The 16,047-nt window shown below is 46.7% G+C and overlaps 1 protein-coding gene across 5 annotated transcripts in view; it reads right to left on the bottom strand.

Moving 5' to 3' along the window:
• Positions 1 to 16,047, bottom strand: part of D2HGDH (FAD-linked oxidases family protein) — a 37,248-nt gene that overhangs the window by 16,977 nt on the left and 4,224 nt on the right. For 4 of the 5 annotated variants that reach the window (XM_078573663.1, XM_078573667.1, XM_078573666.1 and 1 more), the window contains 2 exons: positions 4,807 to 4,854; positions 526 to 596 (listed from right to left, as the gene is read on the bottom strand). In XM_078573663.1, the coding sequence (XP_078429789.1) occupies positions 526 to 596; positions 4,807 to 4,854 (119 nt within the window). Of the gene's footprint in view, positions 1 to 525; positions 597 to 4,780; positions 4,855 to 16,047 lie in introns of all 5 variants that reach the window. The other variant, XM_078573664.1, reaches the window with a different exon arrangement.

A 16,047-nucleotide genomic window follows, 5' to 3' on the forward strand; every position in this document is an offset into this window, starting at 1 on the left:
AAGTGTACATGGAATCTGAGTATGTAGGGTCAGCTATAGATGACCAATTGATAATGCTCAATTTTAGGAAGAAGCTATGTGACTTGGCAGAACGAGAACTAAGGTTATGGCAAGATCATATGCAGGTGGAGAACATAGGGCCATAGGTTAGGGAATTGGAGGCACTTAGCATGAAACGTGTCATACATTGTTTGCAGGTCTGATAAAGCTAAATATTAACATTGACCTGCACTGCACCAAAGAAAGATATAGTAGCCGCCCCTCCTTTTTTAACAATGTGAAAACCCAGACGTACAGAGTGATTGAAATTGTACCATACCACCATTTATCAATTTTTTTTAAAAATAAAACGTGGTTTAGAGAAAAAGTGAAATTTAAACAATTAAATGATTTTGAATAGAAATATAAGATAATTTTCTGTTGAGTCCATAAAATTAAACAAGATGATTCCATTAAATAAACCCTAGCTGACATTTGTCGCACTTAGAACAAAAAAACTGCAACAGATAATTCAGCACTACGTACCCTTCGTTTGCCAAGAAAACACCAATATTTTCCAAGATGCATCCTGAATCACACACTAGTATACCGCTAACCTAAGAACACCACAAAATTTAAACCTCAGATAAGACATACGCAACATAAACATTCTAAGAGTTTTTTAATAAGAAATAACCCAAGGTGCAATTAGTGAAAAAAAATCGTGCGAACTTTAGACATATTGGATGTATTTCAGTAATTATTATTAATATGTATCACATGTCCGTCACGTGATAAGTCCACTGAGATACAAAAATTAGCTGTTGAACCTGATTCTGTATTATTCATTCAATGAGTGCAATAGAAAAAGGTTTTTTTCCTCGACAACTCTCTGTCTCGCCCACAATCTTCTCAATCTTAAATCTAGCTGGAAGCTCAGATTCTGGCATGGTATCAGAGCACCCCCTAAAAGGCTTCAGGCAGGTTTTACGAGAGCTATACTTACCAGCAGACGATCTACGTTGATTTTTTTCGTGACGATCAAAATCATTAGCCAAGAGCAACATTCTTCCTCATCATTCATCCTTCAGGAAGATTCGTCCACAACATCCATCTTTCTGGAAGCCCTTGTCGTTTGGAAAGCCTCGTCAGATCTATAACATTCTTCTGGCGGTTACATCAATGCATCTCTTAACGGAGATCTTCTGGCGATTGTTCTCAAAAAATCTCACAACGATCTTCAAGCGGCGTTTCTTTTTCGGCAACAGAGGAAACCTCATGAAACCCCTTTCTCAGCCATAGCTATGCCAATTGTAAAACCAGATGCCGAACAATTCTTTGGGACGTTCTCCGCCACTTCTACCAACTCAGTGGTAGGGCGACAGAAATCTCTCAGATGATGATTTGCTCTCTCCTAATTTGGGAAGACAATAGCCAACTTTGATTTGGGAGCACAAAAGTCAACTGAAGGTCTCTACTGACTAACTGGTAGATTGACGATGCTTATCACCGTTGATTTGGGAAGACGATCGTCAACTGAAGGTCTCTACCAACTAACAAGTAGATTGACAAAGCTTACCGCCTTTGATCCCGGAAGACGATCGTCAACTGAAGGTCTCTACAGACCAACCGGTACATTGATAAAGCTTATATGTGCCTGGTATTCGCACAAAGAGCTACAATTATTTCTCTCGTTGTCAGTGGGTTATCATCGATCGACTCCCAGGTGTGAAGTTCCAGTTTCCTTTGTCTTCAATTATATCTTGCCTTCAATGCCTCCTTTTTTATTGCGGTCCATAGTTCTTGACCTATATGGCCAATGATGAAGCAAAGTTTGAGATGAATGTTGGTCCTGGTGTTGGACAGCTTCATCTAGCGTAGAGATAGTACACTCATCTTCATGTTACTGCATCCCATAACATCTTTATAGGACACAATTAATATCAACTGACCAAGTAGATTCAGGTCATATTTAGACCTTCCAGACAACTATATCACCTTACAGATCTCTCCCCCCCACAGAATCAGATAAATCCTATCAGAGATGGCGTAGCGAGGAAGATGTTCTGTTTAATCTGTCATTAGATTCTATGTCCCTTGATTTGAGTTACATTTACATGGACTTTGACACTGTAACAGATGTGTGAAATTGATACGATCCACAGGCGAGTTTATGAACGCCGGAGGCCCAGAAAGCCAAACCGGCCCATTGACCCAACAGAAGACCTTACCTAAGTAGCACGAGAGAAGAGGACGGAGGGCATGGAGATTCAAACGTAAGAGTTCTCCTGTCCCTCTACCTCTACCTCTACCGCCTCTACTTCCTCACTGACCTAGCTGGCATCCCCTCTGCAGAAATTCTTCCCTGCGACCGCCCCTCCGGAACGGCTATCCCCCCCCTCCTCGCCAGGCCTCCTTCTTCCCCCTCTCCCGGCTCCCCTGGTCTCGACCAGAAGTCTGTTTCCCTCTCTAGGCATCGACGAAACCCAGAGATGGAGTTTCTTTTCTAAATCTGTTCTGCAATTGGATTGCGTTTTAGCATTGTTGTTGGGATCCTATCAGAGATACTGTTCAGAAGTACTACTCAATGTGCGAGGATGAATTCCAAATTGCAGATCTTGTCAATCCTTCTATGTGACTAATGCAAGAACATTGACCAGCCCTAGCGTATGCAAATGAACTCCAGGCACTATGGAAGGGAATCAATTTCTATTGACAAGAATTTGAATCCACTCGAGCCAAATTGTTAAACCGAGAAATTAAACTGAATATTGAAGAAACGGTGATTCAAGTGTGCAAAGAAAAAGGTCGACTCGCTATACCAACGGTGGACCGTCATGGGACTGCAGAGTACAGCCTGCGCCATTAAACCACTGCACAGCAGACCTAAGACACAAAATCAGCCAGGACCAGAAACAAACACAGTCTGGCGTTGGCCCCCAAGGTGGATCTCAGAGTAAACCAACATGAGGGGACGACAAATGTCACCTAAAGAGACATATTAGATGATACATGGTCGTCCGGCCAGGGCCACGAATCAAAGGCCATAACGTTATTTCGCCAAGTGGAGGAGCTAAAGTGCGTGAGCCAAACGATGCTGGACTTCAGGAACAGCAACATAAGTGGATCAACCCTGTCTCACTCAGGCCACTCTCTGTGTTACTCCCTTGCATGGAAAACTATGTGCGTATGTGGAGGAGACCCAACCCAGTTTGCAGGGATGGATGTCTGCAAGAGGAAGGGGTTAGAAGGAGATCCATGGACAATGATTGAGTGGGAGCATCTACAGGAAGTCAAAAGCTGGTACTCTCTTCCCTGTTGGCCTGCTTAAGATATCCTGGATATTGGGACTGTCCGGGCTGGACTATCATCCCGCCAATGGGCTGGGGTCATTGGTCATAGATACGAATGCATATCGCATCATTGACGCACCCAACACTGGATTGACTGTGATGCCCATGCAGACTCACTACTAGACAGCTTAATTACTCAAACCACTATTTCTGCACAACCAGCATAGAGCAATATATGAGTGGGATCTTGAGGCTATCATTCTGTGCAGTCCAATATTGGCAACATTATCTTCATAGCCAGCATGTAATGTTCTAGACTGATCATCTAACTCTTCCTGGTACTAGCGGCAGGTTTCCAAGTTGATCATTGTTTGATCTTGACATATATAATAAAGAGGGCCTCAAATTATGCAGCAGATCTATCCAAGAAACTCCAACAGCTGATTCAAAAGGTGCCGGTTGGCTATCACAACAGTCCCTTGGGGTCATTCTAGTTTCCCGAGGAAAGAAGTATGCGCACATCTCAAGTGATCTATATGGGACATCCAATGAAATTTATGAAGTACACCATCAAGGTGTATACCTTTATGTGACGTTTGCCAAAAGCATAAGAAGAGCTTGCCCCAGCCCTCCTTCAATCTTTGCCGACACCTGACAAGGTGCGGGTGACATTATGACGGATCTCATTTAAGCGCTTCTAACACAGGATAGCCACAACTCCATCCAAATGGTGGTGGATTCTACGACTAGATTCACATTTCATCAGCCATCATCCTACCTATACCACATTGTAAATGAGCCCAAGCATTCACAAAGGAGATCATTCACCTTCAACAAATTCCACACTCTATTGTCTCTGAACCAGGCAATGCTTTCTTAAGCAATTTCTGGCAAGAGATCTGTAAACTCTGGTATTCAAAGATAACGCAGCAAGACTTTCCAACCCACAATGGGCAGTCAGAGCAATGACCCAGGCAACGTGTCAACCAATGGTTGAAAACACATTTATGGTGCTTCTCATCAGATAAACCCCCTCAATAAGTGTAGCCTGCGACAATGATCAAAATTATGGTAAAAGAACACTTTCCAGGCTGCACTCCACTCTGTTCAGGGAGTTCAATGGCTGTAACCCACCATGCATTTTTTGTTTTGGCTCATTAACATCTTTTATGCCAGAAATTGCAGAATAGTTGACTGATGGGGATGTCATCCTCGACTCCTCCAGGGCAATCTGCACCACTCTAAGAACCAAATAAAACTAAATGCTAATCGTCGTTGACAAGAAGTGGAATTCTGAAGAGACAAAGTCCCTTTGAAGTAGAGACAATCGTAATTTTTGAACCCAAAATTAAATTTTTCAGAAGACTAATTTTGGGTGCACGTTTCATGGTGGGGAGAACTGAGTGAGGACTTGGGCAATACATGAATACAGAAAACAAGTAATAAAAAAGACCAACACATAATAATAAAATTAAGATATTGGACAAGAAAAACCAAAAGACACATACCCACATTGAGAATCATAGAGATTTACCGGATCAAAAGAAATGATTTTGTTCATTCGACTGATATTGATGACAACCTGAAAATGCATGAAGGCATCATTTTAAATAATAAAATGGACTAAAAAAGCAGTTAATATAAATTTCTTATGACAAATAAATTGTGACAGGTTTTGCTGGAAGGCTTGAATAATAACATTGTCCAACCCAATGGGCTTATCTGTTAAGTTTGTCACCATCGTGCAATCATAGAGCTTGCATTTTCTCAGCGATTTGCTCAAGAAATCCATGAAATATGATCATCTTTGTCACGCCCACCCTATGAATTTATTTCTTAAAGATAAAGATGGATTTTTCCATTCACATCCTACTGTTCCACAGGATATTAGATTAAAGAGATCTAATCTCCTCCTGTATAATAGCATCTTTCATGATGTGTGTTGAATTTCACAGGGCTATAGATAGAGTGCCGAAGTGTGATAGAGAGAAAATGTATAGGGTAGACAAGAATGAGCCCACCGCTTTGGGAGTCAGGTAATGCGGAAAGAACCAAACTTTTTTTTTTATTTTGAAGAAAATATGGAAGGCCACCCGGAACCGGTGGCCAACCCACTATCATTAACTTGTAAATGTTTTGTACAAACAATGTACAAACCAGACCAAAAAAGGACTATCCTCCCCTTCCAACCCAAAAATACACGAGTGCCTCTACGGCATGAGAAACGTCCACTACCGAAGCTGCCTTTCCTTTAAACACCACTTCATTCCGATGTAGCCATATCGCCCAGAGCACTGCGAGTAGCCGCCCCCATCCCACTCCGCTTCTGTGTCTTCCTTCTATGACTGAAGTCCAAAAGGCCTCATCCGAGGAGACATTCACATCCGGTACCTGTTGCGATTCCCAGACTCTCTGGGCGAAGTGACACGTGAAGAATAGGTGTGAGCAGTCCTCCTCCCCCCTAGCGCACATAGGACAGTCTGCAGGATCCATGGGGGCCCATCTCCGCCGATAGACCCGTGTGATCAGCCTCTGCCTCCGCAATAACCAGCTGAAAATTCGCACTTTCAGTGGAACTTTGAGCTTCATCAACCTGTGGCATGCCCTATTGATAGTCACGTCATCCCTCGCTTCTCCTCTAATCTTCAAATATGCTTCTTTCACAGAGAAAGCCGACCCCCGCCACGTCCAACCGTCTCCACTTTCAGTTGAAGGGCTGAGTGGTAGAAGTGACTCTTGCATCCGCAAAAACTCCTCAAAACGTGGCTCTGATAAGGCTCTTGTCAATATAGGGACCCAAGCCTCGTCCCAACACTCACTGACTTTGGCCTCTGGGTGTCTCGCTAGTGCAAATAGTCTTGGGAACTTCAAATTCACGGTGCCTTGGTTAGACCAATTATCAGTCCAAAAATGGAACCTTGCCCCATCCCCCAATTTGGGCTCAAAAAACACCCGCACTTGAGGTATCGCTTGGCGTAGACTGCTCCAAAAGGGGGATTCTCCCCTGACACGAGCCCAACGCCTCTCAAAACTTATCTCAGAACCATATCTATCTCTCAGGACATTGAAAACTAGTCCCTCTGTTGACTTCAGAATCCGTTCCACCCATTTGGTCAACAATGCCAGATTCATTGATTCCAAATGAAGGATCCCCAGCCCTCCCTGCTTCATAGGTCTGCACAATATCTCCCACGCCACAAGAGGCACTCCCTTGCCCCCTTCCTCTCTAATGCCTCCCCAAAAGAACCTTCTCATAGCCCCCTCTAATCTGTTTATCACAACTGCTGGCATTTTGAATACTGACAAGTAGAATAACAGGATTGCTGACAGGACTGACCGTAGCAGCACCAAACGACCCCTTTTGACAGTGTCTTGTTCTGCCAACCTTCGAGCTTCCTTTCCACTTTTTCAACCACCGGATGCCACTCCGCTGCTAGGATCCGTCTCCCGGTCAACGGAAGACCCAAATAGCCCATCAGGAGCGAGCCTTGAGGTGTACCTAAAGCTCTTGCACACTGTGCCTTTTCCTCCGAAGAAAGTACGAAACCTACAAAGGCCGACTTGGCTCGATTAAGTTGTAGCCCCGAGAAGTCCGCAAATAGTTCAAGCAATGCGGATAAGATACGAGCTTCTCTCAATGAGCCCTCAATGAAGAAAGTGGTGTCATCAGCATATTGCAGGAGCGGGATTCCCTCTGAGTAGCTCGCCGTCTGAAAACCCCGTAGTAGGCCCTGCTCACAAGCTTTAAGTGTGCAGGTGGCCAAGGTGTCCACTGCAAGAACAAAAAGCAGCGGTGCTAACGGACATCCCTGCCTGACTCCTCTTTGTAGGTGGATCCACCCTCCCTCAGCTCGACCGTTGAGCAGAATCGAGAATGAGTGAGACGTAACACATTGCCTCACCCATCTCACCCATTCCTCGGGGAACCCGCGTTTGCGCATAACGGACCATAAGAATCTCCAGTCGAGTGAGTCGTACGCTTTAGCGAAGTCGACCTTCCACATGAAACCCTTAGTTTTATTCGTCTTCCATGATGATACAATCTCCCCCGCCACCACCACACTGTCCACCAATTGTCTTCCAGGAATGAAGGCCGATTGAAACGGCCTAACTAGGTCCCCAATTACCACCCTTAGTCGGTTCGCCAACACCTTGGCAATGATAAGGTATATAGAGTTTGACAGTGCAATGGGCCTGAAATCCCCCACGTTGATGGCGCCACGCCTTTTGGGCAGTAAAAATAGGTGGGATCGGTTGAGCCGCTCCAGGCCATAATTCCCTCGCCGGAACTCGTCTACTGTACCCATCACCTCTGGCCCAACCACCTCCCAGAATTCACGGAATAAAAAAACAGGGAATCCATCCGGACCCGGTGCACCTTCTTCATTTAAACCTTTGATCGCTGTTCGCACTTCTTCCACTGAGAAAGGCTTCACCAACTCAGCTTGTTGTCCTTGTGTCACCTTGGATGCGCTTCTACCGCTCCATCTCCATTGATTTCGAGTCCCTTGTTTAGTCATCTCTCTAAAATGGTTTGCCAACGCTCCTCCCACAGCTTGTGTCCCGTTAACTTCTCGATCTCCCGCTTTTAAACGTAGAACCAAACTTAATTTCCAAAAGAAGGTTTCCGGTCATTAGATAGGTGTAGGAAACCTAAGACACATTACATGAAAAACCTTATCTCCAACAATGTGAACCCATTTTTGAAAGGATACAATCGCAAGCTCCAAAACCGACAGCATCAAGATGCCTTTTTGTGGGTCTCCTTGTTTTTTCCATGCGTCATGCAGAGCTTACACTAAACAATATCTCTATGGGTTTTGGCTTATTTAGTTTTCATTTGACAAATTGTCAAAGAGTCGATCAATGGAATTATGTATGTCCTCATTCTTTCTCCCAGTTCATTTCGTTGTCTAAGCCTTGTATAATTGACCACATTTATAAGTGCCCCACTTACCTTATTCTGTAAGTTAGTTGTAATATCTTTTATCTTTAAGCTGTCAACTTTGGGTTCTCCTTCCTCCTTTGACTTGAGTTTTTGAGACAACTCAATGTCATTTATTGTCCATGACATTAAACGACAAAACGATGGCCTATTGGGCCCAACACATACTGCCCATATTGGATTCACTTCATTCAGGTCTCATAAGGGTATTTGCACAATATCAAAAAAACAGAGAAAATAAAAAGAGGCAAATGGGCATCTGCCGACACCCCCCCTCAAAAGCTGGTTCTTTCAACTCATGCATGCCCATCTTGCCAGTCGGCCTGTTAAATGCTTGACTCCGAAGTCCATCGGTAAGAACTTGATACATTATTATCACAATTGAAGTATCAACCCAGAAGGAATTCATTCAAAAAAAATCAACCTCGAGGAAAGAAATTGAACCAGGTTCATTGCCGTGGTTTTCAGTAACATTTTCCATCTCTCCTCTGTTCTGATACCTCTCTAATGAACTTCCATCCTGCCAGAACTCAAAATGGAACACCCACGTCCTACCCGAGTACAGCTGAATGCAGCGTTACTCCAAATAAACTTTCACACTCCAGTCCTCCCTGCTCCCGTGCCTTAAATTTTATATTCAAAACTTTTTTCACACGGGCCAGTCATGGCCCCTTTTTATTCATAACAGGCCTTTCTCCGCCCGTCTATTGCTCAGTCATCACGTGTTTACTCGCATATGACGACCTTATGTACTTTTCTAGTCCATTGACCTAGGGTCATACACTGCTTGACCTAGTTCGGATCCACACTGACCCCTCATTCCACATCTGACTTTGACAACCCTTTTTTTGCCTCTATTATATTCAGTATATAGGACCATTTGAGTAAATCTTTGACTTGATGAGCAGATTAGATGTATTTCATTTGATTAATGCTTCACATATGTCTTTTGTTACACCCCTGAACTCAGCTTCAGTACTACACCTTGCAATCACATGTTGTTTATTGCTCATCCAAGTTATTAGATTCCCTCCGAGGAATGAACAATAACCTGATGCTAATCTCTGATCTAAAGATCCTCCATAGTCAGCATTAGTGTACATCTCCAAGGAATTCATCTTATTTGGCCTATCTTCTGCATCAAGAATGCTAGCATTCCAAAGCTTATTGCATGTGTGGCTTCCTCGGGTCATGCATGAATTAACTCAATGGTCTGACTGCAAATGGAAGGTTGGTCCATGAGTGGTAAAGGTTGATGAGTCAACCAACCAACCTCTGATATTGCCCTTTATCCACTGGACAATCTTCTTCACATAACTCAAACTTCACGTTAGCACCAATAACGGGAATTGGAAGGCTTAGAATCTTTGTTTTCTTCCACAGGTTTAACGCACACTTTTGCCAAGTGAAAATAATATCTGGTTTTCTATGCTCTCACTTTTTCCCTTTCTATCCTCTCTTTTTTTGAAGAAACTCTTTTTATTTTCTCTTACCTTTCTCTTTTCACTCTCTTCTTTCCCGTGTCTATTTTCTCTTACCTTTCTCCTCTTTCATTTGTCCTATTTTTTTACTCGTTCTCTCCCTCTCCTCTTTCTATTTTTTCTTTTTTGTCTTCAATCTCTCTTTTATCTCTGATGTCTGCCTGACAAAGATCGAAACACAACCTCATAAAAGTAATAATATAAGATTCTTAACCCACCCAAGTGGAGTGTCGCCAAACCATCCAGACATATTTTATTTCCCCTCCCACCAGGCACCCTAGCTTCCGACGGACGGGCTACTGAGTGAGGGCTCTCCGATCCAAGGCGTCACTCCTGCCTCCCCCTATCCGAATTTCCCTCTCTCCCTCTCCCCTGTTCTGAACCGTTTGGGTGGACACGTACTATTTTGTTGCATCAGTCTTGAATTTTCTTTCTCCTACTCTACTGAAAAACCGAGGTTCTAACAGTTCGTTGACAAACTCCAAACACTCCAACCCTAGTACAAATTCTTCATAATTCTTGCAGCAAAAATTATATAACACATCTTTATTGCAGGATCAAGTTGTTGCTTTAGATTCAAGCATATTCATAAACTCAAGGTTGAGGTGCAGTCTCGGGAACCCCAAACCAACTTTTTCAAACAAGACATGGCTTTGTGGACCCAAGGCCAAGATTGAGAATGGTTCCTCCACTGAAGCTCTGCCAGCTTGGGGGCATGGTGATAAAAGCATTGGGATATGGTATCAGAGCCCCGCGACATTTATTTCTTTCAAATAAAATGGGCATCTGGTTTTATCAAACCCGTCCAGGCACATGCAAAAACGACAGGGTAAATAACTGACATGCATCGTTTCTTCTCCAAAAAATACCAAAGGAAGAAGCGTCGGCACGTGTGACCTCACACGTGCAGAAGTACTATAAATAAAGGAAGAGGCGGGAAAAGCAGGCAGACAAGAATTTCGTACGCCAGTTGCGGCAAGGGCTGGGGAAGCAGGAGCTAGCCTACCAACCAGATCGGGGAGATTCCAGCGGATTCTCTTTTAGCGATCCATCTCATCGAATAATTCTTCTAATCCTTTTCTCCTTATTCTCCATCATGCGGAACACTATTATCGCTTGAGATCTCTGTATGAGCGACATTGGATCTATCCTGGTAATATTTCTTTGAGATCTATGTCAATAATTTTTGTAAACAAGAAAAGAACAATTCTTCCTGGCAAATGAAAGAGATTACAGGGTTTTATAGGAAGCCCTAATGGGCTGACTAGAGAGGGCCCTTAATGGGCTAACAAGAGAGAGAAAATAAAGACATGTAATACTCAGATCAACACTCCCCCTCAAGCTGGAGCGTGGATGTTATCCACACCCAGCTTGGAACAGAGCTCCTCAAACCTAGGGGCATGAAGCCCTTTGGTGAAGATATCTGCAAGCTGTTCAGCGGACGGAACATAAGGCGTGCAAAAATCTCCCGATTCAAGCTTCTCTTTGATGAAATGGCGATCGATCTCGATGTGCTTTGTACGGTCATGCTGAACGGGGTCATGAGCAATGCTAATCGCCGATTTGTTGTCGCAGAACAGCTGGACAGGAGAGGGAACTGGACACCGTAGCTCACGAAGAAGCTGGGTAATCCAAAGTGCTTCACACAGACCATGCGCAAGGGCACGGAACTCCGCTTCAGCACTCGATCGAGACCACTTTCTGCTTCTTGCTCCTCCAAGTAATCAGATTGCCGCCCAAGAAGGTGCAATACCCAGATGTGGACCGACGATCAACCACAGAGCCGGCATAATCTGCATCGGTGTAGACTTCAAGACGCAGGCCGGTATGGCGACGAAACAATAATCCACGGCCAATGGTGCCCTTCAGGAAACGGAGGAGACGATGAGCAGCATGAAAATGGCTCATGCGAGAGTCTGCATGAACTGACTCAGAACACCCACTGAATATGCAATGTCCGGGCGAGTGTGGGTGAGATAAAGCAGTTTTCCCACAAGTCTTCTATATGGGCCAGGCTCAGCAAGCTCCTCATCCGCATCGGCACCAAGTCGATGGTTCGCATCAATCGGTGTTGAAGCAGGCTTGGCGTCCTCCTTTCCAAGCTCACAGAGAAGGTCCACCGTATACTTTCTCTGACAAATAAAGATCCCGCTGGAAGAATAGGCCACATCTATGCCAAGAAAGTACCTCAACGGGCCAAGATGGCGAATGGCAAATTCCGGACGAGATACATAGCCAGCTCAGTAATGGTCGCCGATCATCACCCGTAATAATGATGTCATCCACGTACACAAGAAGAATAGCGACTCCCCACGTGGAATGGCGGTAGAAAAGGGTGTGATCACCATTACACGACGGTATCCACGACGCTGCATGGCCGTCGTGAAACGACCAAACCAGGCACGAGATTGCTTCAAGCCATATAATGCTTTCTTCAGGCGACAGACAACAGACTGCGGAGACGATGGCACTAAGGAAGTGTAGCCAGGAGGTAATGCCATGTAGATCTCCTCAGTCAACTCTCCATGCAGAAAAGCATTCTTCACATCATATTGTTGCAAAATCCAGCCCCGATCCGCAGCAAGGGCCAATAAGATCCGCACAGTATTCAGCTTGGCGACGGTAGCAAAGGTCTCCTGATAATCAATGCCATGTTTCTAAGTGAACCCTTGTGCCACAACCCGGGCTTTGTGGCGCTCAATAGAACCGTCAGAATTATGCTTCACAGCATACACCCAACGGCTACCCACGAGATGCTTCCCGGCCGGTAGAGGAACCAGATCCCACGTTTCATTGTGAGCAAGAGCCTGAAGTTCTTCCGCCATGGCCTGACGCCAATGCGGAAATGAAAGGGCAATGTCCACCGTCTTGGGAAGGGAAGTGGCATCAAGGGAGGTGAGAAGGGCATGATAAGAGGGTGAGAGGCGATGAGAGGAGATAGATTCCGCCAACGGATAGAGGGGAGAGGAACGGGAAGAGGGCAGCATGGCTAATGAGGAGGTGGCAGGAGGGGTGGAGGTTGAGGTAGACGGGGCAGCAGGAGACGAAGAAGGAAGCCGAGGCTTGCGACGAGCAAGGGTAATACCATAGCGTTTTTCAGGCGGGCAGCGACGGATAGGGAGCGGAGGAATCGAAGAAGGTGCAGCAGAAGGGTCGAGCGCAAGAGCAGATACTGGAGGAGGCTCCAAAGGAGGGACTGAGACGGCGGCCGGAGGCAGGTCGGGAGGCACAATTGCTGGAGGAGCAACAGGCGGAGACACGTCAGGCGGGGCCGGTGAAGAGGGACGAGGGACGAGGATGAGGAATTCGAGTGGATCGGAGGGAGATGGGGACGATGAGGGTTCAGGAGAGGAGGAGGAATAGTAGGGAAGCAATTCATCAAACGTGGCATCTTTGGTGACGACGAACCGACGAGAGGGTGGATGATAGCATAAATAGCCTTTTTGGGTGGAAGAATAGCCAACAAAAACACACTTGATAGCACGGGGATCCAGTTTATCACGACCAAGTTGGTGGTTGGGCGCATAGCATACACATCCAAATACACGAGGAGTAAGATGAGTTCGGAGAGAGAGAGTTGGAAAGGAATGCTGAAGACGGTCAATGGGAGTGAAGTAGTCAAGCACTCGAGATGGAAGGCGATTAAGAAGATGGATGGCGGTGGAGACGGCTTCCCCCCAAAAATACTTGGGCACATGCATATGGAAGAGAAGGCTCCGAGTCATTTCAAAGATGTGACAGAATTTTCTTTCGGCAACGCCATTTTGCTGTGGTGTATAGGGACAAGAAGTTTCATGGATAATGCCTTTGTCTTGGAAGAAGGTGCTTAACGTGGTGTTAACGTAGTCTTTAGCATTGTCGGAGCGGAAGCGACGAATGGATATAGAGAATTGAGTTTGGATAAGGGAGTAAAATTGAGGAATGACACGAGATATCTCCGATTTTTTCTTCAAGAAATATGCCCACGTGAATCGAGTAGCGTCGTCAATAAAGATGCATAACCACCGAGAACCGGAAGTACAATGAATAGGGGAAGACCCCCACACATCAGTGTGAATAAGGGAGAATGGGGTCGAAGAATGAGAAGACGAGATAGGATACGTGGTACGATGATGTTTGGCAATTCGACAAGCAGTACAAACAAAACGGTCCACAGAATGGCCTTGAAAGAGTTTAGGAAAGAGACAATAAAGAGTAGCAAAAGAAGGATGGCCGAGACGTCGATGAAGAAGCCACAAACGCTCGTGGGAAGCCGAAAGGGAAACTGCCGCAGCAGCAAAAGCAAGAGAACTCGAACAAGGACGAACAAGATAGAGCCCCTCATGCTCCTCAGCAATGGAAATCGTCCTCCCCGACACCTTATCACGATAAAAACATGAATTAGGAGAGAAGGTAAGGTCTTGTTTCAAGTCGCGAACAAGGCTAGATAGGGAGAGAAGATGATGAGTAAGGCGAGGAACATGAAGAACTTTAGATAGATGCATAGAAGAGGAAAGGCCACACGACCAATACCCGCCACGGTGAGAAGATCGCCGGAGGCTGTTTTAACTTTGGAGGTGCCAGAAACGGGTGCATAAGTTTGAAAGGCTCGAGGATTTGGGGTCATGTGGGCGGTGGCACCGGAAATCAAGAAGCCAAGTGGAAGAGGAAAAAGAATGGCCAGGAGGGGATGTAGGTGTGGGAAGACTGGTGGACATACCTGCATGGGCCAAGGAGCATGAGCCCACGACTGGAGGATCAAGCAAGCGGCGTAGACGCTCCATCTCTTCCGGAGTGAAGCTAGCGGGCGAGGCACTAGTCGGGAGAAGACCGTACAGCATAGGCACTTGACCCGGGGGGGGCACGGACGAGGCGGCTGCAGCAAGGTTGCTCGGTTGTGCGCGTTTCCGTTGAAGCTTGTAGCACGTCTCCTTAGAGTGACCTCGCTTCTTGCAGTAATTGCAAAACAGCGAAGGATCACCCTTTGGAGAATCCTCCGTCCGAGCCGTCGGACCACGTGGCAAAGAGCCGGGTGGTGGAGTCGACGATGGGCGTGCAGACGAAGAGGAATGAGCTACAAGTGCCGAAGCCGAGTTCTGGGCCTGCTGAAAGCGGGATTCTTCAACCCGCACACTGTGGAGCGCATCCTTGAAGGTAGGACCAGTCTCCCGATGAATAAGCTGAGCCCGTACAACTTCATATTCCGGGTTCAGTCCCATAAGAAACTGGAAAACCCGAAGTTGAAGAGTATATTGGCGGTCCACCGAATGGGGGTTGGGCGGCATGTAGTATTCAATTTCATTCTACAACGAAATGAGCTCCGTACTGTACTCCATGATAAATCGGTCCCCTTGACGCAGGTTAGCGGCCCGATGTACTAATTCGTACAGAGTCGCAATGTTGTGCTTCTTGGAGTGGCTCTCAAGTGCTGCTTCCCAGACCGCCCGAACCGACTCTAGAGACATGAATTCACCTTTAACACTAGGTGAAATACTGTCCAAGAGCCAACAATGAACTACCCCCTCAACGTCCAGCCAGTCATAATACTTGGGATCGGTCCGGGAAGGTCCGTCTTCTAGAAGATGGCGCATGAGACGCCCTTTTAAAGTTATCTGGACGTACTGGCGCCATTGCAGGAGATTGAATCCAGTAAACATACCATCCGGAGGCATCCGAGGCAAAGAGGATGGTCCAGAGGAGGACGACCAATTCCCGGGCTCGAGAGGCACCGCAGATGCATGTGGCGTAGATACTGGCGTCGAGTCTGACGTAGCAGTAGAGGTCTGGGCTTCAACCGGGTTCGTCATGATGAAAGCAGAGTAGACCACAGTCAGAAGGCGCCGGAACGACGAGAAGCCGGGACTGCAGGCGTCGAGACGTCGGGCGCCGGGACGGCGGGAGCCAGGACGGTGGGAGCCGGGATGGCGGGTGCCGGGACGTCGGGCGCCGGGACGTCGGGCGCCAGGACGGCGGGCGCTGGGACGGCGGGAGCCTGGACGGCGGGCGCCGGGACGACGGTCGCCGGGGCAGCGAGCGCCGGGCGTCGGTCGCTGCGGCGCGAGCCGGGCGCGCGAGCCGGAGGGCGCGAGCCGAGGCGCGGGCGGGGCAGCGCGCGAGCGGAAGATGCTGGGACAGCGGATGTCAGAACGGCGAGCGCCTGGGAGGCCCGGGCGACGGCAGAGACCGGAGCGCGAGATCAGGCGGTCATGAGAACCGCCGAAGATCGGAGCGCAAGGTCGAGCCCAGGAAACCCAGATTAGGGTTAGGGTTAGGGCTCTAATACCATGTAAACAAGAAAAGAACAATTCTTCTTGGCAAATGAAAGAGATTACAGGGTTTTATAGGAAGCCCTAATGGGCTGACTAGAGAG

The sequence above is a fragment of the Wolffia australiana genome, chromosome 4 (genome assembly GCF_029677425.1).
Source record: "Wolffia australiana isolate 7733 chromosome 4, ASM2967742v1".
NCBI classification, from domain to species: Eukaryota; Viridiplantae; Streptophyta; class Magnoliopsida; order Alismatales; family Araceae; genus Wolffia; species Wolffia australiana.